A 24,407-nucleotide genomic window follows, 5' to 3' on the forward strand; every position below is an offset into this window, starting at 1 on the left:
TTAGAACACCAATTTGTGAGGGTAAACTCCATTCGTGAGAGGAAGCACAGAGTGGAGGGAGTTAGCCCTGTAGCTGAGGAACAGCTTTGATTTTTGGTGGAATTTGCGAGTCCACAGCTTTCTGATCAACCTTGCACTGCTGTGTAATCTCATATTTCTCTTTCTCCCTGTTGAAGATCTCATCTTCCTGGTGTCTAGGTTTACGCACCTTCTTCTTAAAGTAAGCATCTTTGAGGTGTTTGGGGATTTTCACACTGTTGATATCAATTTTGGTGGAGGTGGCAAAGACAAATTTCTGGTGTGTTCTATGCAGAGGAACTCGATTGAGGAAAGAGGTCTGGTCACAAGTAGCAAGCCACTGCTCAGTTGCTTCAAGAAAACCACCCTCTTGCCTCTGTGGCGCCCAGGGAGGATGATCGAAATGGTCCTAGGGGCGATGATAGCTAGCAGTTTCCTCACATGTTGACTGAAAGGTTTTTTTTTGCTGTGGCACAACAGCTTTCGAGGCACATCTTCAGTAGGATAATACCTAGGCATTTTGTAAAGTTTAACACTCGGGTACCACCATTCTTGTCACACCAACTGGTTTTGTGACAGTAGCAAGTACCTTCTCCTTTTTCTTTTCAGTCCTGGATTTAGCTGCTGAATACTTCCTCCTGTACATAGCCTTTCTCGAATACATAGCTGATTGGGAATATCTGCCAATTCCTCTGACTAGGACAGGGTTTCGGCTGCAGTGGGGCTTCTTCTTCTTTAGCCTTGAGGTTATCCTTCTTAACCTTGCCACCAGCATCAGCCTTCTTGGCTTCAGGTGTCTTCTCCTTAGTATCGGCTTCTCAGCTTTTTCGTCTGCCAACTTGCAAGATGGGAAAGAGTCAGAAAAGTACTTTTGAAATAAAGTATTGCAGTTCAGCCAATTATTTTTCTGTTTGCCAATTATTCCTCCCAGATAATTTATAGAGGGCGCTAAAGGTGATCTGTAGGGAGCCTCAGAGTTTAAGGACTCCTTGAGTAATGATTGATTTCCTATTCTTTTTCTGGGCTGCTAAATGTTCTGCACTGTAATTCAGCTTTAGAAAAGACTTTGTGCAGGAGCACCTGGCTGGCTCAGTTGGTGGAGCTTAGGACTCTTGTTCTCTGGGTTGTGAGTTTGAGCTCCACACTGGGTGTAGAGATTACTTAAAAATAGAATCTTAAAAAATTTTTTTGTGGAGAATATTTTCAAAGGTGTAAAAAAATCTTGACTATATTGTTTTTATTTGTTTTCTCTTAAACCACCTTTCACTACCTTGGAAGAACACGGTGGTTTAGTGACACCCAAACTGGACACAGACACCCAGGACTATTGATTTAACACCACAGGGTGTTTTTGTTTTGTTTTGTTTTTTTAAGTAGGCTGCATGCTCAGTGGGGAGCCAAATATGGTGCTTAAACTCAGAAACCTGAGATCAAGACCTGAGCTGGGATCAAGAATCAGATACTTAGGGGCGCCTGCGTGGCTCAGTCTGTTAAGCCTCTGACCCATGATCTCACGATTCATGAGTTGGAACTGAGTCAGTCTCTGTGCTGACAGTTCTGTGCTGACAGCTCCCAGCCTGGAGCCTGCTTCGGATTCCATGTCTTCCTCTCTCTCTGCCCTTCCCCGCCTCCCCACCCCCCCACCCCCAAGCTCGCTCTCTCTCTCTCAAAAATAAATAAATAAATAAATAAATAAATAAATAAATAAATAAATATAACATAAAAAAAAAGCCACCCAGGTGTCCCTACATCACAGTTTTAAATTTTATTTTTATTTACTTTTAAAAATTTTTAAATATTTATTTTGAGAGAGAACGAGCAAGCACACATGCAAGCTGGGGGGAGGGGGGAGAGAGAGAGAGAGAGAGAGAGAGAGAGAGAGAGAGAGAGAGAGAGACTGAGACTCCTAAGCAGACTCCTTACTCTCAGCATAGAGTCTGACCGGGGCCCATCTCACAAACCAAACTGTGAACTCATGACCTGAGCCAATATCAAGAGTCTGATGCTTAACCCAGTGAGCTACCCAGGTCCCTCCCTATATCATAGGTTTTTAAACGCCAATTTTGAAAACACGACTGGGGGAATCTGGGAAGCTGGGCCTCCAACGACCCAGAACCTTTTCAAAATCAGCGGGAAGCTCTGTATGAAGAAATAAGCCATGTTCTGGGCATCCGTTATATGCAAAGCACTGCACTCCCTTGTCACTTGTTATTTTACAAGGAGATCTGCAAGACCAGGGGTTAGGGAGAGGCAACAGGCACCAGGTTTGTGCTTGCAGTAAACAGCATTCCAAGCCGGATGGGCTGCGCTTGGAGACGGAAGGTTTCCTGCGCCGGGAGCTGCCGCCAGGTGGAAGCGCACGCCCATGGGCCTTCGCTGCGGGCTTCGGTCCGGCCAATCAGGACTCGGGCGGGAGGGGGCGCGGCCGGTGGGGGCGGAGCCGGCCCGGCTCCTCAGTGGCCGGCTTCCTAGCTGCTCTTGCTCCGAGCGCGCGGCGGCGCGTCTCTCGATTCCCCCGGCCATGGAGAGGCTGACGTTGCCTTCCGGCGGCGCGGCGGTCGTGGACGAGTACTTGGAGTACCGAAGGTGAGGCTGCGGTTTGGCGGGGCGAGGAAAACCCGGGCGGGCCGCGTCCCTGTCGCCGGAGGAGCGCTGGTGGCGCGGACAGGGACGGGGCGCCGCCCGCTGGGGCTCCGGGAATCTGTTCCCGGGTTGTTGGGGAGGCTTACTTACATTGATAAAAGTTTCGTCTTTTTGTAATTAAATATTGTAATGACATGCAGTTCTATTCTAATAAGTCTCTTCCAAGAGTGTTTAAGAGGTCTCCCTATTTGACCCCTTCCAGGAAGAATTTTTAACTCTTCTATTTATGCCCAGGTCCAAGTGTTTTTTTTATCTAAATGGCCACTGAAGAGTTACACATCGAGTGCTCGGGCGTTATAAGGAATAACAGACATCGTTTGCATGTTAGTTTAGTTAATAGGGTATGTCGTGAACTTCCAAACGTGCTCCCAACCCCGAGGTGCTGTTTTTAAGAGAAAGACACTACTGGTGTAGTTTCGGTGGTTCTGGAGAAACTCCTATCACGGAAATGGAAACAGAGCCACCGCTTTGGTTTGAGGACACGACTCACTGCCCTGGGCCCTGAGGAAAGCTGATGCACCTGCGGAGACGTGTTATTTTTTCCGGTCTCCCAAGAAACATTTTTGGCAGTTGGGAGACTGGGTGAGTGGGAATTCCTGGAGAGGGACAGGCTGGAGGATGTGCGGTTGAGGGCGGCAGCGGGGGTGGATGGTGGGGGTGTGGAAAGGGGGGGCGGATTGGCCCCGGGGCGGGGGTGAGGGGTTGCGGGGAGAAGAATGTGTGTGTAAAGCGGCGTGAGGCACTTTCCCGCTCCGCCTGGGAAATCTGAGCGGCTTGGGAAACCTGAGCGAGAGGGGCTGCCCTGCTTAAAGGTGGTCGTTCCAAATCACCCAGGGGCGTTGGGGGAAACGGATTCCTTAGCTGATCTTCACTCCTTCTGGCTGTCTAGGTAGTATAGTTTTTGATAACAAGTAGAAATGGTTGGTTATTCTGAGTCAGACAAGTAAGAATGAGTAGCTCGATGGGTCAGGCCTTATCTCCAGTTCAGGTGGGTCCAGGTAAGGCCATGAGTCCTGTGCCCAGAACAGCTTCCATCCAACCCTCACCACGGGCAGAGCCGGCTCCTTTCGCCTCCAAGTCTTCAGGGCTTTTCCCTGTGAGGGAGTTGTGGGCCTTGCTGTTGATTGAGAACTTATTAGAGATTTAGATGTTTAGATGTGTGGATTGTGTGCCTTCATATATGGTCTTTTGCCTGATTCAGATATTAAGGCCTGGTGGAAAATTATTTTTGTAAACATAAATAACCTGGAATAGTTCGCTGTAGAAGTTAGAGCCTTGCTACTCAAGGTGTAACAGTCATGGACCAGTGGTATGGGCATCACCTGGGAACTTGTTGGAAATGCACACTCTCAGGCCCATTCCAAACCTATTAATCTGAATATGCATTTGAACTAGATCCCTTGGTTATTTTGTAACTACCGTTTGAAATAGTGGCGGCTTGATTTTTTCCATAAGATTTTGAAGTTGTAGTTTTGGAATTAAACAATGATTACCCAATACAGATATGGGTTTGAGCTTGTGCAGATCCAAGGGTATTTGTGGGTTTAAACTCCCAGCCACGATTTGGGTTTCCATTACCCATGTTGTCTTCTGCACTGATGTTTTTTTTACTATTGTTTTTTTTTGAGGGGAGTACTGTTTTTAAAGGAGGAAAATATTAGAATTTTTAGGAGATTAGGCTCCAGCGTTTAATGAAAAGAATGAGCATGTTTGCTTCAGGATCAAAGGAAAAATTGTGATGGATTTGTGGTAATTCTCCAGTGATAAACCTGGATCGGTAAAGTCAGATGTTATGAGTTCATTGTCTTCTTTATTTATAATCCTCTTTTACATGGGAAGCAAACGTTTTATTACCATTGTGTCTAATTTTGCTATTAACATAAGCCTAAAGTAAAAAATCGAAGCTGAAGCCGCATTTCCTTTGACTGTACAAGTATAGTTTAGTTTTAGAGTTTGCTATTTATAATCTGGAAAATAAATATTCAAGGCTTAAGAGAATTTTTTGTTCTTGTAGAATTGTTGGTGAGGACGATGGAGGGAAACATTTTACTCCTGAAGAATATGAAGAATACAAAAAAAAAGTGTTACCGATGCGCTTACAAAACAGATTGTTTGTGAGCTGGCGATCCCCAACTGGAATGGATTGTAAACTTGTGGGTCCAGAGACACTGTGTTTTTGTACACATAGGTAAGATTAGAAAATATAAAACTATAGAAGAGTGTACTTCTTTTGATAAATAACATTACTTGTGATAATTGAGAAACGTTAAAAATAGGCTTTATATAATAACCCAGACACTGTCAAAAGTTTTTTTTTTTGCTATAATTAAAAAATTTCCAGTATATCTTATTAGAACTCATTATGGAGTCCATCACCCTAAGTATCTTTTCTTTTGCAGTTGGTTAAACAAGATTGGTACCCCTGCAGCTTTGCCAGGGGTCTACTTCATCCACTATTGGATGAGGTACCAGAGGACAGGTCATCAGAATGCAAAACTGCCTTAAGAGTTGCTTGAGTTGACCCATAGTGAACAGGTTACAACCTACAAATAGAAGCTTTTCTCCTCAAATTTACTAATCTCCCTTTGTATTTTAAGAAACATGTTGTGTTGATACCTTTCTTTAAACAAACAAAAACACAAGCACACAGCTTTTTATTGCAAATGGTCTTTTTCCAAGTAAAGCACAGGGAGGAAAGAAAATACAGGAGGCTCCAGTCATTGATGCGTATTGCCAATACCTGAGGTTTGCATTTAGCTGTGTTTGTTGTGTCCTACTTTAAATTCTACTACTGTCACAGGTCACAGTTGTAAAACTCAAAAGGACAAAGCTGCATCATGAAAAAAAAAATCACTGAACCTATTATGTGTTTTCAGGTAACAACTTTTAACTTTCTGTTCAAAGAAACTGTGGAAGAACTGCCCTGTTCTGATAGTTTCTGGGGCGCTCTCGTGAGAGACTCTGTAGAGTTGCTATTTACAGACTTGCTGTCTGCCAAAGGTTGTTAAGCGGTTGCTAGGATGAGTAATGTTGTGTATAGACCTACTTGAAACGTATTTAGTAACCCCGATGAAAAACACCACGGAGGAATGGAGGATGAGGGTTATGTTGATATCTTTCAGAATTGAAGAGGAGTTTGGTAAATTTGTGTTGGTTTTATCATTTATCCTTATATAAATTTACTGCTAGTCTCATATATGTGTAATTACATAGCATGGAATTAACCTTCAAAATTGACCCAACCCAACTTTCATCATTAAGTTCCTTAGTACCAGTTGAGCACTCAGTGAGATTTCTGTCTAAACTATTATTTTTCCCTATTATAAATATTATAATTATTATTTTTAAAAGATTTTTATTTTTATATTTTAAGTTTATTTATTATTTTTGATTGAGGGTGTGTGAGCGAGTGGGGGAGGGGCAGAGAGGGAGAAACCCAGGCAGGTCTCTGCACTGTCAGTGCAGAGCCCTGCTTGGGGCTCAAACTCACAAACCATGAGATCATGACCTGAGCCAAAGTCGGATGCTTAGCTGACTGAGCCACTCAGGCATCCCTATTTATTATTATTTTTTTTAAAGTTTAGAGAGAGTATAAAGTGGGGGGGGGGGAGCAGAGAGAGAGGAAGAGCGAGAATCCCAAGCAGGCTCTGCATTTTCAGTGCAGAGGCTCATGTGGGATTCGATCCCACAAACCATGATATCATGACCAGAGCTGAAATAAAAGTCAGATGCTTAACTGACTGAGCCACCAGGCGCCCCTATAAATACTATAATAATTATTAAGGTAAATTAAGAATATCCAGAAAAGTAGAAAGAAGACTCATCACCCAAAGCCAGCTGCTATCAATACATTTTACTATATTCATGTATTTTTTCTTCACAGTTCATTTAGTTGTTAATTATGTGTGCTCACAAATATTAAGTTTTTAATGACAGATTCAGAGAAATGTTTCCCCATTGTTATGTAGTAATCACAAACAAGATTTTTTTTTTTAATTTGAAAAAAATTTTTTGTTTTTAATTTTAGAGAGAGAGGGAGAGTGTGAGCCAGGGAGAGGGGCAGAGGGAGAAAGAGAATCAATCCCAAGTGAGCTCAATCCCATAACCCTGGGATCATGATCTGAGCTGAAATCGAGAGTTGGATGCTCACCTGACTAAGCTAGCCAGGCTTCCCTTAAACAAGGTTTTTAATACCTGCTCAATATTCTAGCTAGTCCAGTGGTGTTCATTGTATGTTCCCCAGAGCCTTGGAGGAAGTCTCAGGGGTGTACCAGGTAGAAGGGGAGGTTAGGGGAAGGACAGACTCTAGTTCTGGCTCTTTCCCTTGCTTTAACCAATTCTGCTTTTATCTACTTTATATATTATGGTTCTGTAAAAGTTTTTATTTGAAAAAGGGGTTTCACTGCTAAAAATTTTAAAAACTGTTGTCTAGTGGTTTACTTATTCATTCCTTTATTAATGTGTTGTGTATGTATTTATGTGTGTGTGTTGCTATTGTAAGTACTATTGCTGATATTATCTATGCACAAAACTCCTTATACACAGAATTATTTTGTTAGGGTATATTTTTAAAAAATGAACTGTCAGGTTAAAGGATTTTTTTTCTATTAAATTTGATGATTTTATTTTTATTTTTATTGAAGTGTAGTTGATATATTATGTTAGTTTCAGGTGTATAACAGTGATTCAACAATTATATATATTAGGAAATGCTATATTTGAAATTATATACACTATGGAAATGATGGATCTTTTTAAGTTTCTTGAAACAGTAAATGAGATTGGCTCTTTTGTAACACTCCTGACAGCATTGTGAATTATGTATAGTATAAAAAATGTTGGTTCTCTCTGCTAAGTGAAAAATGATATCTCATTGCTATTTTAACTTGTACTACTTAGCTTAATATTGAGAATAATAAATTTAATGTTTTTTTATTGAGTGTCACCTTAACAGCAGGAAGCGACTAGCCTTTTTAAGAAAATTACAGTGTTTTAATTAACAAAGAGCTTTTGCTTTTAAAAATGTTGACAATTTATTTTGAAATTAAAAGTTAAAAATTAAATTATATTAAAATAAATTACATTATTGAACTCATATCAGTTTTAAGTAGCACACCTGTGAAAATAAATTTAAGTAATGCACTTTGATAAAAAGAATTTTTATAAAGAACCTTTTTCACACTCTTAGGTTGTCCATATTAAAGAATCTGTAGTGGTAAGTATTTTAAGGGGATTATATTTCTTTGTATATTGCTGTGAAAATTGTTCTTAAATAACTAAAAATAAAAATATAAAAGAGTGAAAGATTTTTCTGACCAATTTCTGACATAGTTGACAGAAATACTGCAAGGGAGTTGATTTTTACCTTACTAGCAAGAAAAGCAAAATAAAAAAGAATAGTTGTGCATTTAACAGAATAGACCAATTCTAATTTCCAGCAATACTTGTATTGTTTTTACTTCTTCCCTTTTATTTTTTTAGGTATAAACAACATAAAACTGACTTTGAAACGATTCCACAGCAGCGCCCTATTAGTCTCCCTTGCCGAGTGACTGGCTGCCAGTGCAGGGCTTACCTTTATGTCCCTCTCAATGGTGCACAGCCCATTCGCTGCAGGTGCAAGCACTTTGCCGATCAGCACAGGGCTGCGCCTGGCTTTATGTGCAATGCCTGTGAGTTAACGTTATTACAAACACACCCAACAGAATGTTTGTACTTCTTTATTGAATATTTAATGTGTCTTTGTGGCAGTTTTATTCAGCTGTGTTGTCAGTATTAAACAACACAGAAAAATTTGATGGACAGCTACTCTAACATGTTATTTTTGTGGAAAAACGTGGAGTTATTTGTATGCTTTGCAATCCTAAGCCTTAACCTCATGTAATTAAAATAAGTTAAATGATAGTGATAGATTTTAAAGAATTCCTAGATGTGATGTGATTTAAATTTTTGAGTGGGGATTTTATCAACTAAATTGTATTTACAGGCTTTTAAAAAGGATTTGATAAGTTGAAAAAAATGTTATGCTTTGCTGGTAGATTATTATGTTATTGCCTAAAGCGTAGGCTGATGGGAAAAGCGAAATGTAACATAATAATTTTAACACTTCATTTGTGATAGCACTCTTACCTCAATGGCTGTACCCAAATCCCAGCCCCGATCCTTTAGGCCCTTTTACTTGATCATCCTTTTAAAAACCCCTTGAAATAGGTAGGACATTAGTTCAGTAATTTATTCAGGAGAGAGTTATTACAGTTTTCATAGCAGTTGGAATTGAAATATGTTATAAAACATTTTTAATGACAGTAGCAGGAATAAATGTTTCATTGGCTATGGAAGTAGTCAAATAAAATTTATTTATTGTTTATTGTGTACACACTTTTTGGAAGTGTGAGCATGTAATATTTTGTTAATGGTGTATTTTGGCTTCCATTTCAGTATGGCTTGGGTTTTTTTTTTTAATATATAGCAATTTTATTAAGATATAATTCAAATACTACATAACTGATCCATTTCAAGAGTGTAGTTTAATGGTTTTTAATATACTCATAGAGTTGTGTGACTTTTCATCACCCCCAAAAGAAACTCCATATCCATTAGTAGTCATTCCTTCTTCTCCCTCACCCCTAGGCAACCAATAATTACCTACTGTCTGTATGGACTTGCATATTGTAGACATTTCATATAAATGGAATCATAGAATATGTAGCCTTTTGTAACTGGCTTCTTTCACTTAGCATGATGTTTGTGTGAGTCATCCATTTTGTAGCATGTATCAGTACTTCTTTCCTTTTTATTGTTAAACAGTATTCCATTGTGTCCTTTTTATGTCTGTGGGTTGGCTTTCCTATGTGGCTTTTATGGGGCATTAATCCATAGGGAGGTTTCCACACTATCTCTTCACCTGATCCTACCACTGGGCAGTCCACATGTGCTTTTAATTGAGTATTTGAGGAGAGGGCCTACATTTCCTAGCTCTCTGGTGTTAGCCCAATTTCTTTTGGTCCTAGCTGGTTTTTCCAGTATTTTATTTTATTTTATTTTTCTGCTACATGCCTTACCTTGCCTTATTCACGTCAGTACCTTACAGAAGTAAGAGCAGTGGCCGGGAGGGAATTCTAGGGCTGGAGATTAGAGTTACAGAGGCCAGAGGACAGCATAGAGGGATCTGGATTCAGGTGATTGTGGCCAAGCTAAGCATTTTTAGGGCAGACAGCTTAGTACCTGTATTTAAAGACATTTAACTCCCTTTACATCTTGATTCAGGTTCCAAGTGTTCAGGATTCCATAGTTGCTTCACTTGTGCTTGTGGTCAGCCTGCATATGCTCATGACACAGTAGTGGAAACTAAGCAAGAAAGACTGGCTCAGGGAAAACCAGTGGGACAGGATGTCCCTTATGCAGCAATGGGAGGTTTGACTGGCTTCAGCTCACTGGCAGAAGGCTACATGCGATTAGATGACAGTGGGATTGGTAAGTGACAATCTATGGAATGTGAGTTTGTCATACTGTTTTATGTGTGCTGACAATAGTGAAGCCCTATATTTGTTTTATACTTTATATTCTTTGTTTTTTTCCAGAAAAAGTCTCTCATTTTATTTTTATTTTTTATAAAGGTTTTATTGCCACTGTACAATATATGGTTATTACAGAAAATTTAGAAAACACAAGAATAAAAGATCACGCCTACCCCAATACCCAAATCCTAACCCAACCCTGTTTGTAATAGCTGAATATTTCTTTTATTTGATATGATAGAGTTTACCTAACTGTTACCCTGTTGTATGCATGTTTTTGCCATTATAGCCATCTCATTTTGGAAACAGCCTTATGTCTATGTGTGCGTATGTCTATGCACGTGTGTACATGTTATCACATGATAATGTATGCACACACTGCTTGCATACATGAAAGTTAAGTAATATAGGGAAAAGTTCTGTTGGATGTGTCTTGAACTATTGAAGGTAGCTGGATTCTTCTTTTTTTGATCCTTCTGAGTTGACTAGGATTGGGGAGAATATGGTTCCCGTGTATTTATTTATTTATTTATTTTTAATGTTTATTTATTTCTGAAGGAGAGACAGAGCATGAGCGGGAGAAGGGCAGAGAGAGAGGGAGACACAGAATCCCAAGCCGGCTCCAGGCTCCGAGCTATCAGCATAGAGCCTGATGCGGGGCTCAAACCCATGAACTGTGAGATCATGACCTGAGCCAAAGACCTGACCCAGAGTGGGTCGCCTAACTGATCCATCCAGGTGCCCCTATTTTTTTTTAATTTCTTAAAGTTTATTTATTTTGAGACAGAAAAACTGCACATGCGAGAGCGCGAGTGGAGTAAGGAAAGGGAAGGGTGGAGAGAAAGAGAATCCTGAGCAGGTTCCATGCTCACAGTGTGGAGCCCCATGCAGGGCTTGAACTTACCAACCATGAGATCATGACCTGAGCTGAAATCCAGAGTTGGTGGCTTAACCAACTGAGCCACCTAGGGGCCCAGGTTCCTATCTACTTTAAATACTTTGTGTAGGGACTTTTTTGTATTCTTTTTTTTTTCTTTCATTTTTTTCATTACAAAAATTATATAAAGATGAACAAACATTTTCTTGTTATAAAGATTCAAACAATAGAAATGAAGCCAACTGGTGGCTCAGTTGGCTAAGTGCTGGACTCTTGATTTTAGCTCAGGTCATGATTTCATGGTTTGTGAGTTTGAGTTCCCTGTAGGGCTCCATGCTAATAACACAGAGCCTGCTTGGGATTCTTTTTGTCCCTCTCTCTCTGCACCTCTCCTTCCACCCCAAATAAATAAATAAACTGAAAAAAAAGAAAAATGAAGTACTACAAGGACCCCTTAAACCCTTCTCTTTACCCGAGATTCTTTTCAGAGAGTAATTTGCTGTCAACAATTGATATTTATTTTTCTTTTTAGCATACATTTTTATAGTTTTTAACTTGGAAAAAATTTGAAGGCCTGTCATATCAGGACACACAAATCTATTTAATTCTTTTAAACTGCTGCATAATATTTCACACTATAGATTTATCGGGTTTTCTAAACCATTTCTGTGATTTTTTTTCTTTTTTTTCCCTGAGACTTTTTGCTTTTAATAAATCAACAATGCTGCACTAAAGGCGCACAGTCAGACAAATGTACATATTTACAGTTCTTGGGAGCGTTTCCTTGTAAAACGCAAGTGCATGGGGCTGATCTTGCCTTCTCAGCCCTGCCCACTGGCCAGGCCCCCTTTGATCATGGTGCTTTGTGGGATTTTCTAAACCTTGTTCATGAAATTTAGATGGTTTCCTTTTTGTTTTTTGCCTTTACATACAGTCCTGCCAAAAACATCCTTGAACTTGCTTCCTTGTATACTACATAAATTTGAGCCTAAGGTAGATACAGAGAAGTAAAATAATGGTTGGGTTGAAGTGTGTGAGATTTAATACATGCTGTCAAATTGCCTTCCAAAAATGCCTCACTTGTTTATGCTTCCTCTAGTGATTTTTTAGCTTCCCTGTTTCTCACATTTATGCTGATCATTGATATCATTAAACCCAATTTTTTTCCAGTCTGACCTGTGAAATGTTATTGTTTCAGTTTGATTTCCCTAGTTATTAGTGGGATAAGAGTCTTCTCGTAGTTATTGGCCATTTTACTTTCTATACTTATCTGTTCATATACTTTGTTCACTTTTATGCTTTTAACTTTTCTCATTTATTTATTGGAAGTCTTCTATATTCTGTCTACTGATCTTTTGTCATTTACTTTGCAGATATTTTCTTCCAATCTGTCATTTGTTGTCTTGGCTTTTTTTTTTTTTTTAATGTTTACATATTTATTTTTGAAAGAGAGAGAGGACAAGCAGGGGAGAGGCAGAGAGAGAGGGAGACACAGAATCCAAAGCAGGCTCCAAGCTCCAGGCTCCAAGCTGTCAGCACAGAGCCTGATGCAGGGCTTGAACTCATGAACCATGAGATCATGACCTGAGCCGAAGTCGGATACTTAACCGACTGAGCCACTCAGGTGCCCCTTGGTTTGTGTTTGTTTAATACAGTTTTTAAATTTTGGAGGCAATTTTATAATTATGTTCACCTTCATTTTACTTTAATACTTAATTTTTTTGTTTTTTCATGTATTTGGAATATATTTTTTGGGAAAGTGTGAGTTATGTATAACTTCAGGTTTTGTCCAAATTGGTGGCAAGTTATCCAAACACAGTTCTTTCCCTAGTTATTTGAAAGTTTATCTTTCTCACATTGTGTCATACTCACTGTTTTGTGGCATTGGACTATTTGTCTATCTTGTGCCAATATTACATACTTTTAATTATTATTCCTCATAGAGTGTTTTGATGTTTGGTATGGTAAATTCCTCCTGTTTGTGTGTGTGTGTGTGTGTGTGTGTGTGTGTGTGTGTGTGTGTGTGTTTCAAGATTCCTTGATATATCTATGCATTTTCTCTTCTAGGTAATTTTACAACTAGCTTGTTAAATTCCATAAGTAAATCATTTTTCAGTTTTCTTGGGTGCATGATAGTATTAAACTCATGAAATAGTTACAGAAGATCCAGTTATAAGTGACAGAAAAAATAATGATGTTGTTGATGATGATTGCAGCTTTGTACTGCCAGGAGTCTTTCTAGCCTCTTTACATCTATTAACTCATTTAGTTCTCCCTATAACTTTGAGTTAGGTACTATTATTACTTTTATTTTGCAGATAAGGAAACTCAGCACAGAAAAGTGCAATATCTTGTTCTTTGTTATTCGGCTAGTAAGTGGTAGGTTTGGCTCCAACTCAGAAATTGTTCTGGGCTTGTTAGTGTGCCTCATTGTTGCCTCTTTCTGTGCAACAACCATACTGTTTTCAATACTATAACTTTATAATAAATTAATATTTATGATTTCATTTTGTTACTTAAGAATTTTCTTGTGGCATCTGGGTGGCTCAGTTGGTTGGTTCAGGTCATGATCTTGTGGTTCACAAGTTTGAGCCCCATGTCGGGCTCTGTGCTGACAGCTCAGAACCTGGAGCATGCTTCAAATTCTGTCTCCTTCTCTCTCTGCCCCTCCCCTGCTCGTGCTGTATCTCTCTCTCTCTCTCAAAAATAAGTAAAAACATTAAAAAAAAAAGAATTTTCCTGACTATTCTTATTCTCTAATTTTTTCAGAACTTTGGCATTATTTCTTGAAAACATTCTATTATTACAAAATATTCTATTATTTAGTTGATAACACATTGGATGTATACATTAATGTAGGAAGAATTGATATTTTTTATTTTTTTATATTTATTGTTATTTTTTTAAGAGAGAGCATAAGCAGGGGAGAAGGGCAGAGTTAGAGAATCTTTTTTTTTTTTTAATTTTTTTTAATGTTTATTTATTTCTGACAGAGAGAGAGACAGAGCATGAGCAGGGGAGGAGCAGAGAGAGAGGGAGACACAGAATCTGAAGCAGGCTCAGGCTCTGAGCTGTCAGCACAGAGCCTGACACGGGGCTTGAACTCACAGACCGCGAGATCATGACCTGAGCTGAAGTCAGATGCTCAACTGACTGAGCCATCCAGGCGCCCTGAATTTTTAAAGTTTATTTATTTATTTTAAGAGAGGGAAAGCGAGCAGGGGAGGGTCAGAGAGAGAGGGAGAGAACCCCAAGCAGGCTCTGCACTGTCAGCACAGAGCCCGATGTGGGGCTTGAACCCACAAACCATGAGATCATGACCTGGCAAAACCAAGAGTCAGGTGCTTAACCAACTGAACCACCCAGGTGCCCTGATTGAGAGAGAGAGAGAAAGAGAGAGAGAGAGAAAGAGAGAGAGAGAGTGAGTCTTAAGCAGGCTCCACCACGCTCAGCATGGAGCTCAACAACCCTGGGATCATGACCTGAGCTGGAATCAAGAGTCAGCCGTTCAACTAACTGAGCCACCCAGGTGCCCCAGGAAGAATTGATATTTTAAAATATTGAGTATCTTCATTTATCTTTTTCTATGTAAGGTGGAATTCTGAAGTTATCTTCATGAAAGTCCTCTATTTCTTAATTTTCTTAATTCTATTTCTAGGTATTTCTTTTCTTTTTTTTTTAAATAGCTATCATATGTGGGTTTTTTTTTTCCTTCCTTTAAATTTTCTAGCTGGTTATTATTTGTTTATAAAAAAGCAAATGTTGGCTGGCTCACTCAGTATGGCATGTGCCTCTTGATCTTGGGGGTTATGGGTTCAAGTCACACATTGATTGTGGAAGCCTACTTAAAATTAAAAAAAAAAGATTGCTTCTGTTACCAGTCATTATTACTTAATCTTAAGAGTTTAAAATAAATGTTTGCTTGATGTTGTAAATAATGGTATTTTTGCCTTTTCCAATATTTCTGGCTCTTACTCTTGACTAGTTACAATGGCTGGTACTTGCAGAACAGTGCTAGGGAATAGTGGGAAGAGCTGGCATATTTGCCCTCTTGTGACTTCTGGTATTTTATCATTTAAGCATCTTTATAACGTAAGGAAAGAAAATCTCTCCCTTTTTTGCCCCCAGGGGAAGGTGGGGTGAAGAAAGGTGAGAGTGAAGAGAGGAAATAAGTTGTTTTTGTCTTGATATCAGATGTAGGGGAGCCTGGGGCAGAGGGACATCTGCTCTGTTAGCTATGTAGAGTCCTGGACAGAGATGGTATCTTGCTGGAATTTGGTTCCTTTATGACGCAGAAGGAGTCCATCATTTCCAACTCCTAGTGGGTGGTTGGCAGGCAGTTGAGCTGTTAGGCCGTGGACATGCTCTGACATTTATCATAGCAAGGGGCCACCGAGCCGAGCTAAAGGTGGGTCCCTTGAGCTCTGGGGGATTCAATAGAGGAAGTTGTAGGCATTGAGGCGTCTGACTTTTAGTGAGAACACGCGTTAGGACCTACCAAGCTGTGGGTCTAAATTACCACTTACCAGCCTTGAGCATTTGAGATAAGTAGTGCATTCAGCAGCCAGAGGACAGCACAAGGACCTGAGTGGACCTGAGTCCCTTGTCTTATATTCCTACAAGCCACATGAGACAGGAGCTGGGGAAGGAACAGACAGGAATCTGCAAAACGAGCAATTGTTTAGGTTATAAGGAAGTACTCAATTTTATTTTATTTTTTTTAAGATTTTTTTTTAGGTTTATTTATTTTGAGAGAGAGAGAGAGAGAGAGAGCGCATGCAAATGAGCATGAAAGGGGGAGGGGCAGAGAGAGAAGGAGAGAGAGTGAGAGAGAGTGAATCCCAAGCAGTCTCTGTACTGTCAATTCAGAGCCCCATGTGGGGTTTGATCTTAATGGACTGTGAGATCATGACCTGAGCCAAAATCAAGAGTCGGACACTTAACCGACTGTGCCCCCAGCTTCCTTACTTTTGATTTAAAAGTCAGTGTAGTTAGCAATGGGTATTCATAATTTGTGGATGAATCTTTATTTAATTGAATTTTTCTTTATTTTTCATACTTCGTTTTGAGATGGTTTCCTAGAGAGGAACAGAGTAAAAACACACTTATTCTGCCCTCTTCAACTAGAGGTTCTTTGTCACGAATGTCTTGCTTTTTAAATTTTTAAAAAAATGTTTATGTATTTTTGAGAGAGAGAGCATGCACATAAGCAGGGGAGGGGCAGAGAGAGGGAGACACAGAATCTGAAGCAGGCTCCAGGCTCTGAGCTGTCAGTACAGAGCCTGATGTGGGGCTCGAACCCATGAATAGCAAGATCATGGCCTGAGCTGAAGTTGGATGCTTAACTGACTAAGCCACCCAGGCCCCATGAATGACTTGCTTTTGATAGTGTTTTTGTGACTATATTAAGGTTTTATTCATGCATAATTTTTTTCTGTGAAGAAGATCTCTGAGAAATAAAAAAATACTTTTACCTAATTCCCTTTACATGGCAGATAAAAATTTAACTAAAAATTTCTTTTTTATAGAAAGGATTTTTCTAATTATTCTGCTGAGGTTCTAATTTATTTTGCACGGAAATAACTTTTTTGTATTTTAACAGAGAGATTTAATTTTCATTCTTCATTCATTTTGTTATCAGGTGCACCTTCAATGGAATTTTTAGACTCTCCAGTTACAGCCATGGACCACCCATTTCTGAAAGCATTTCAAGCATCATCTAGTTCTTCTCCAGAAACACTAACAGATGGTAATGAAAATAAATTGACAAATATTTTTGGATGTGGTAAATAAGAATGTAGATTGATTTCATTTTTTAGATCTTTTTTTCTTCAGTATTACCATAATTTGGTTGTCATTTTACTTTTTTATTAACCATGCACTGAGAAAAAAGCAAGAAACTTCTTTTGGTGGGCAAAATTTCTAAACAGGAGCATTATGAGTATTCTAATAATTCAATAATTTAAAGTTTTAAAACCTTATTTTTGCATGTGATTGTTTTGATGTCTGAGTAAGAGAGCCCTCTAGAGGACTGCCTTGATCCTTCAGGCTCTCCCAATCAGGATGTAATCCAGTGGTAAGTATAAATTAGCAAGGTTTTGTCATTTATAAATTATGCATATACATATAAATTATACATTATACATATACATGAGTTTTATTAATTTTTAAGCACTTGTATTCTATTTCCTTTATTAAAACAAGACAAAACATTGAAGAAGGAATTTTTTTTTTAGTGTTTATTTTTGAGAGAGAGAGAGAGAGAGAAAGAGAGAGAGAGACACACACACAGGGAGAGACAGGGCGCGAGCAGGGGAGGGCAGAAAGAAAGAGGAAGATACAGAATCTGAAGTAGTTTCCAGGCTCTGAACTGTCAGCACAGAGCCCAATACAGGGTTTGAACTCACAGACCATGAGATCATGACCTGAGCCTTTAACTGACGCTTTAACCGACTGAGCCACCTAGGTGCCCCTGAAGAAGGAATTTTTATGGTGCATTAGGTATTTAATATTTGCAAGTATTGTTAAATGAGATTTTTAAAAAATAATTTCATATAATCTTTTCATGTACCCTGACTTTCTCCACAAGGGATTTTAGGGCTACTTCCATACTTACAAAAACAACACACAGCAAAGTAATGATAAAATATAGATAGAAGTAAGAAATGTAAACCAAGAAAAAGGATACAATTATATCAACTTTCCAGGTTGATATAATTGCTGATGATGTAATTAAGCTTTAGTTTTGACTGAGTGTAGTGGCATCCAAGGCACAGAGAAAGGTGTGATCAGCCAAATACTTTTCATTATTAGAAAGACTCATCATATTATTGTGAGTTCCACAGTGTTAATGAAAGGTATACTGGTGCTGGATTTTATTTTATTTTATTTTATTTTATTTTATTTTATTTTATTTTATTTTATTTTATTTATTTTTTTATTTTATTATTATTTTTTTAACATTTATTTATTTCCGAGAGAGAGAGGCAGAGCATGAGCGGGGGAGGGGGAGAGAGAGATACAGAATCTGAAGCAGGCTCTAGGTTCTGAGCTGTTTGTTAGCACAGAGCCCAACGCAGGGCTCGAACTCACTAACTGTGAGACCACAACCTGAGCTGAAGTGGGATGCTCAACCGACTGAGCCACCCAGGCACCCCACCAGTGGTAGATTTTAAAGATGTGTCTATAGTGTGAACCTCAATGATGCAGTGGCCCAAGGTCCTTGAAAACTTTTTTCAGCAAATGCAGCATGTGGTTGCTCATTTCTGATAGTCACCTTGATAAAAGTGGTGAAATACTGTTTTACCGGATAAATGGTAACATATCATTAAAATGCAACTCAACGAAGGTGATTCTACAAGTGACTTAGCTCAAATGGTCCAACATGATCCAGGGAAAGACCCATAGTTTTGAGATGAATGGATAGGCAGCACATATTCTAAGCATTTTTCTTACTTTTCTCAATAGGCTTTTGTTAGGTAGTTGACAGAGTGTGGTTATACTCTGTGCTGATTGTAGTTAGGTGATTTTTGTGTTGCTGGTTGAGGTGAATTTATATGCTTTGAAAACTAGAACATGTATTCACGTTGATAATCTTTTTTCAATATGAAAGGACCCAAGCAGCACATTCACCTGAAATGAAGGTGAACTTTTCATGGAACAAGGCTCTTAGTGCCCTTAGTGTTTTCTTTATGAAATCCTGATTTTCCTTCCTGAAGCAATTTTAAATTCCTTTTACAACATAAACTATTGCTTGTTTAGCTTTAAAAAGTGAATACCAAAGGGGAGCCTGGGTGGCTCACTTGGTTGAGCATCTGACTCTTGATTTTGATCAAGGGTTGATCCAGGGTCATGATCCAGGGTTGTGGGATCTAGCCCTGCATCGGGCTCTGTGCTGAGCACGGAGCCCACTTAAGATTCTGTCTCTCCCTCTGCCCCTCTCCCCTGCTCTCTTTCTCTCTCAAAAAAAAAAAAAAAAAAAAAAAAAAAAAAGGAATACCATGGAAAATGGTTAAAATTATTTTAGTTTTGAAAAGTTTCAAAGCAGGTAGTATCTTGGTTGCTTATACACACTGCCATAGTCCATTTGGGTGGCTGTAACAAAATACCATAGACTGTGTAGCTTATAAACAAAAATTTATTTCTCATGGTTCTGGAGGTAGGGAAATCCAAGATCAGGGCACCAGCATGGTTGTGTTCCGGTGAAGGTCCTCTTCTTGGTTCATAGCTGGTCCCTTCTCATTGTGTCCTCATATAGTGGAAGAGTTGAGGGATCTCTGTAAGAGCACCAGTCCCGTTTGTGAGGATTCCACACTCATGACCTAACACCTCCCAAAGACCCCACCTCTTAAGACCATCTCACTAGGCATTATGATTTCAACAGATGAATTTGAGGGGAACACAAACATTCAGACCATAGCATAGACCTTCTGTAATTACTTCTCTGTGTTATTGGTTATGGTGTTACATGAATTTCTAGTTTCACTATAAAATTTAAAATGTCGTTGAAGAAAGCAAAGTGTGCTCTTATGTGAAGTAGCTATATGGTATTATTTAATATGAACCGGTTGGACATTAGCAGAATGTTTGCCAATAAAAATTACTTTGTCTTACAATGCTCTGAACTCTAAAAAATAATTAGGTGGTAGGATTAATTACCATTTAGACCATTCTGGTTTGAAAAATAAGAATTCATCATTGGTAACAGTAAAGTTTTCTTTCTTTTTTTTTTTAATTTCAGGAGAATTTATAATGATGTAAATATATCACATAGAATTTTTTTTCTTTATTAGTAGGTACAAGTGGTCAAGTTTCTTCCTTAAAGAGACCTGAAGAGGATGATATGGCTTTCTTTGAAAGACGATACCAAGAAAGGGTAAGTCTGTGGGGAAATCTGCTTACTTTAAGCATTTACTTGTGACAAACACACAGTAGAATTACATATTGATTGTGGATTATCATTGAAAATAATTTATAAAGTCTCTATTTATAGCTATATTAGGACTTGAGGCTTATTTAGAATGATTCAGAGAGAAACAGGATGAATGAATAATATGATATCTAATATGCTAATTTATGAAGGTCATAAAGATTGATTAAATATACAAATAAAATCGTCAATAATAAACACCAACCATCAGCAGATTTGTAAATTACGTGTATCTTGAATTCTTTTTTTTTAATCTTGAAATTTTAATATGTAATATTTCTTCTTCTCAGTGCATTCAAGGTATATCTAGACTCAAATTAAAATTACCCATTAGTCTTTAAGAAACAGAACACAAAACCTAAATGTATGTTAGCGATCCCGAGAGCTCAGCAACTGTAGTATTGATGTTTTCCCAGCTTTCACTAGTGATAATTTTCATCAGTTCTCCACCACACTATAAACTCCTTAGGGATAAACAGTATTTCGTTCCTTTTTATATTTTCTTCAGAATTAACTACAGTGCATTGCACATAATAACTTTTCAATAAATATTTATGGAAAATTGAAAAAGTAAACACTTATTGATTGATCATCACTTTAATACATCTCATATACTTACACATTTGATGCGTTTCTTGGCAGTGTTCATATCTGATAGCTTTATTTTTGGTTATTGCCAGATGAAAGTGTGTTGGTTTGATGAGGTATGGGGAATGGTATCCATCCATATGCTACATACCCCAAAGTGCTTTTCTTAGGATTATTTTATAGTTGTTCAGTGGCTATTCATTATCTCTCCAACTGGGTAATAAGTGATAAGAAAGTAAAGACACTCTTGTCACTTTTTGTTGTAGCTTATTGAGTAACTGAAGGGTGGTAAAAGGAGACCATTAAATAAATTCACCTTCCAAGAGGAGAGGAAGGGTGTAGGGGGCAGAGATCAGCTTGGTTTTCCTGATGAAGAATTTTGAAGCAGAGGGGGAGTGTCCTAGATATGATTTAAGGCAGAGAAAGAACTAGAACTTTTTGCAGTGATGCAAATGTTCTATACCTGTGCTGTAGCTATTCATTATATGTAGCTCTATAAATCTAAATTTAAATCAACTGAAACTTAAAATTATTTTCCTCAGTCACACCAGCCACATTTCAAGTACTCAGTAGGCCACGTATGGCTAGTGGCTACCTTAACTAGAAAGTACTCATCTAAAGGTAAAAGGTGGTGGTAGGATCTCTGGAAGGGAGATTAAATGGCCAGAGTGAAGAAAGAAAAGGCTATTTTTACAGTATCATTAAGGATAGACTTTTTGAATTAAATCAGTCTCCATTCTTGGAATACACAGGTGCACAGCTGAATTTTAGTTTTTCGTCCTAGGCTCATGAGGAACAGTGTTCTAGAACTCCTTCCTTCCTTCCTCCAGAAGCCTGGGTAGTGTTGACTACCTTGAAAACATGCCAGTTGGTGTTTGCTTGTGGGAAGATAATGGGGGGAGTTCTTACCTATGATTGTTTTAGAGGATATACCTGGCCAATCCAGGCTACTTATTATAAATAGACATAGAATTTATGGATTTATGAGATGTAGTTTATAACTCTCCAGCTTATGTGATTTGTGGATTTATGAGACACAGCTTATAAACTCGCCAGCCTGTGTGATTAATGGAGTATAAAAACTAAGAAGTTCAAAGCTAAACAACTTCTTCTGAGCTGACATGTACTATACACATTATTAGTACTTGCATTTTACTCCATGCACTGTTGAGGGAAAAGGGATAACTAGGAAGCTCAATCTGATAGGTCAGGGCCCCTTTAGAAAGCAATGCGATGTCTGTATCTGGTTTTTGCTTGTATCCTTTGCTAATCATTGGTAACATTTAGTGTGGGGAAGGATCTATGATAAATATGAGTTGGCTTTGATAGTTGATGCCTTTGTGGTAACATGGTTTACTAACTACTTTTAGATATTATTGAAGAGTTGCTTCATTGCTTCTTTTATATCTTAGGTCAAGTTATTTTCTTCCATTGTGGATGACCCTTGGTCTCCTATCCCCAAGAGAGGAGAATTTTATTAAGGAAACAGTATCAAAGGCCAACTAGGTGCAAGGTGCTATTGCTATTAGTGCCAGGAAATTGAAAAGAAAAAAGGAAGGGGGAGATATCTTTGCTCTTCAGACACTAGACACTAGACTAGGATGTATTTGCTAAGTGCTATTTTAAGTGAGGAAACCCTGCTTTAGCTTTGTTTGGTTGTTTAGCATTTTCTCTCTTTTTTGATATTACATAAAGCTAACACTTGGTCCTAAATGAGGGGAAAGGATTTGTTGACTGCTTATTAAGTACCTAGATCTTTATATATACGATCTTATTTACACCTTTAGAACAACGCTGAGAACCACCTATTATTATGACCTTTTTTTTTTTTTTACAAATGAGAAAATTATTGGTTATATAGCTTGTCTCAAATAGTTAATAAATGGTAAAGATTCAAATACGCTTTTATAATCTTTGCCTATAATCTTTGCCTTAATATAGGGTATTTTTTGGAGGTCCTTCAGATGACCTGCTGACTGATCCAGTGTGTAAGAGTGATATGAATGTATGATTTCTTTTTTTTTTTTTTCCTTTAAAGCTTATTTATTTATTTTTGAGACAGAGGGAGGGAGAGGAAGTGGGGGAGGGGCAGAGAGAGAGAGAGAGAGAGAGAGAGAGAGAGGAAATCCCAGGCAGGCTCTGTACTGTCAGCACAGAGCCCAATGCGTGGCTCGAACCCACGAACCATGAGTTTGTGACCTGAGCCAAAGTCAGATGCTTAACCAACTGAGCCACCCAGGCACCCCTGAGTGTATGATTTCTGAATCAGGTCCTAACCAACTCAGAGAGGAGAGAGAGGGGAAAAAATGGGGATGAGACAAATGTAAGATATAAACATTTTAGTATTGGGATGTTATGATTTGCAATTTGATAAGATTGGGTACTAGGTCCCTTCTGGTTTCTTGATATTATTCCTATCACCTTAGAAGGTAGGAGGCCCTGCCTCCACCTATCATGCCCCATATTTTGTCCCCCTTTCTCTTGCAGAGAGAAGGCAGTGGTGTTGCCTCTGGGAATTGTAAGAGGCAAGTGGGCTCTCTGTTCTCTGGGACCTTTTTTCCCATGGAAGGGGTTTAGCCACTACTAGGGAATGCAAGCTGCTTCTTTGCTTCAGTTATAATGGAGCCTTCAGGGATGTAACTGTGGAAATGTGAAAACCAGAATTAGAGGAAACTGTCCTTACAGTAGCCCATGTGCCAGAGATAATTCAGCTGCATTAGGTATATTCTGTAGGGAATATGCATAGGCTGGATGTATGGTTAGGTATTTAAGCTTTTGTAAGACAGTTTTTAAGTGGAAGTTAAAATACACTTAGTAATTTTCTCCAAAGCAATATTCACTATGTTATTTTTATTAAAATGCTTCTGTAAAGTTGAAATCAAACCACAGTTTAAAAATGCAGTTAGGTCCCTTTAACTATTAGATTTTGGCTTTAGAATTTAGCAGCTTAAGAATTGCTAAGTAACTGTGTGAAATGGCTGTGATAAATGAGACATGAATCCAAATAAGGTGTGTACAACCTTTTATTCTTCAGGATGTTTTACATATTATTGTATCAACAAATATTTTAATTTTACAGATAAAAATGGAAAAGGTTGCTAAGCAGAAAGGAAAAGCACCGTTGCCATCAAGTACAAAACCTTCATGAAGACTATCAAATTAAAACCATCATCCAAATAGGTTTTGTTTGTGTTTATTTAAATACAATAATAGTTTATTTTCTCCCAAATTATTTACTTCTTTTACTATGTAAAAATGTCATTTTGGTTGTTTCCTTAATTTTTTAAAAAAATTTTTTAAATATTTATTTTTGAGAGATCGAGAGAGAGAGAGAGAGACAGAGTGTGAGTGGAGGAGGGGCAGAGAGAGAGGGAGACACAGAACCTGAAGCGGGCTCCAGACTCTGAGCCATCAGCACAGAGCCTGACGCGGGGCTCGAACCCACGAACCGTGAGATCATGACCTGAGCAGAAGTCGGACGCTCAACCAACTGAGCCACCCAGGCGCCCCATTGTTGTTTTCTTAATTTATTTAAACAAGTGAAAATACTTTATATTACTTCTGTCAAAAGTCATGATTTCATATCTTGTATATACTTTTTGTCTCTCCTAACAAATGAGGTTATTTTCATATTAGTCAAAACCAGAAAATACAGTAACTGTTTTTAGTCTGTCATACATTATCTTTTTAAGGCTATTTAGAAAATTAAATATGTTATTGAGGGTTTTGACCACTGCTTAAAATGAGTAAGTTAAAATCTTGATTTTTTATTTTTCAAGCTTTGTAATCTTGATTTATGTTTTTAAATAAAAACCTATATTTTAAAATTATATAA

At 38.3% G+C, this 24,407-nt stretch overlaps 1 protein-coding gene and 1 pseudogene across 2 annotated transcripts; one reads left to right on the forward strand and one right to left on the reverse strand.

Moving 5' to 3' along the window:
• On the reverse strand, nucleotides 1-2,541 carry LOC109263836 (60S ribosomal protein L6-like; annotated as a pseudogene).
• FAM221A (family with sequence similarity 221 member A) lies at nucleotides 2,459-24,407 on the forward strand. 2 transcript variants are annotated; one of them, XM_019443608.2, is made up of 7 exons: nucleotides 2,459-2,604; nucleotides 4,676-4,849; nucleotides 8,143-8,333; nucleotides 9,928-10,134; nucleotides 16,697-16,804; nucleotides 19,848-19,930; nucleotides 23,652-24,407. In XM_019443608.2, exons 1-7 carry the CDS (start codon nucleotides 2,540-2,542, stop codon nucleotides 23,718-23,720), a joined length of 897 nt encoding a protein of 298 aa, XP_019299153.1. In that variant the 5' UTR covers nucleotides 2,459-2,539; the 3' UTR covers nucleotides 23,721-24,407. The 2 variants fall into 2 exon arrangements, with proteins under 2 accessions (XP_019299153.1, XP_019299152.1); XM_019443607.2 differs by lacking the exon at nucleotides 2,459-2,604 and adding an exon at nucleotides 3,019-3,243.

The sequence above is a fragment of the Panthera pardus genome, unplaced genomic scaffold (genome assembly GCF_024362965.1).
Source record: "Panthera pardus isolate Hobbes unplaced genomic scaffold, ASM2436296v1 HiC_scaffold_8, whole genome shotgun sequence".
In the NCBI taxonomy this organism is placed as follows: Eukaryota; Metazoa; Chordata; class Mammalia; order Carnivora; family Felidae; genus Panthera; species Panthera pardus.

Coding starts and splice junctions, on each gene's coding strand:
- FAM221A (XM_019443607.2), top strand. CDS start 3,176: ATGCACCTGCGGAGACGTGTTATTTTTTCCGGTCTCCCAAGAAACATT. Junction 10,135..16,696: donor ATTAGATGACAGTGGGATTG/GTAAGTGACAAT, acceptor TTTTGTTATCAG/GTGCACCTTCAATGGAATTT. Junction 19,931..23,651: donor AAAGACGATACCAAGAAAGG/GTAAGTCTGTGG, acceptor TTAATTTTACAG/ATAAAAATGGAAAAGGTTGC.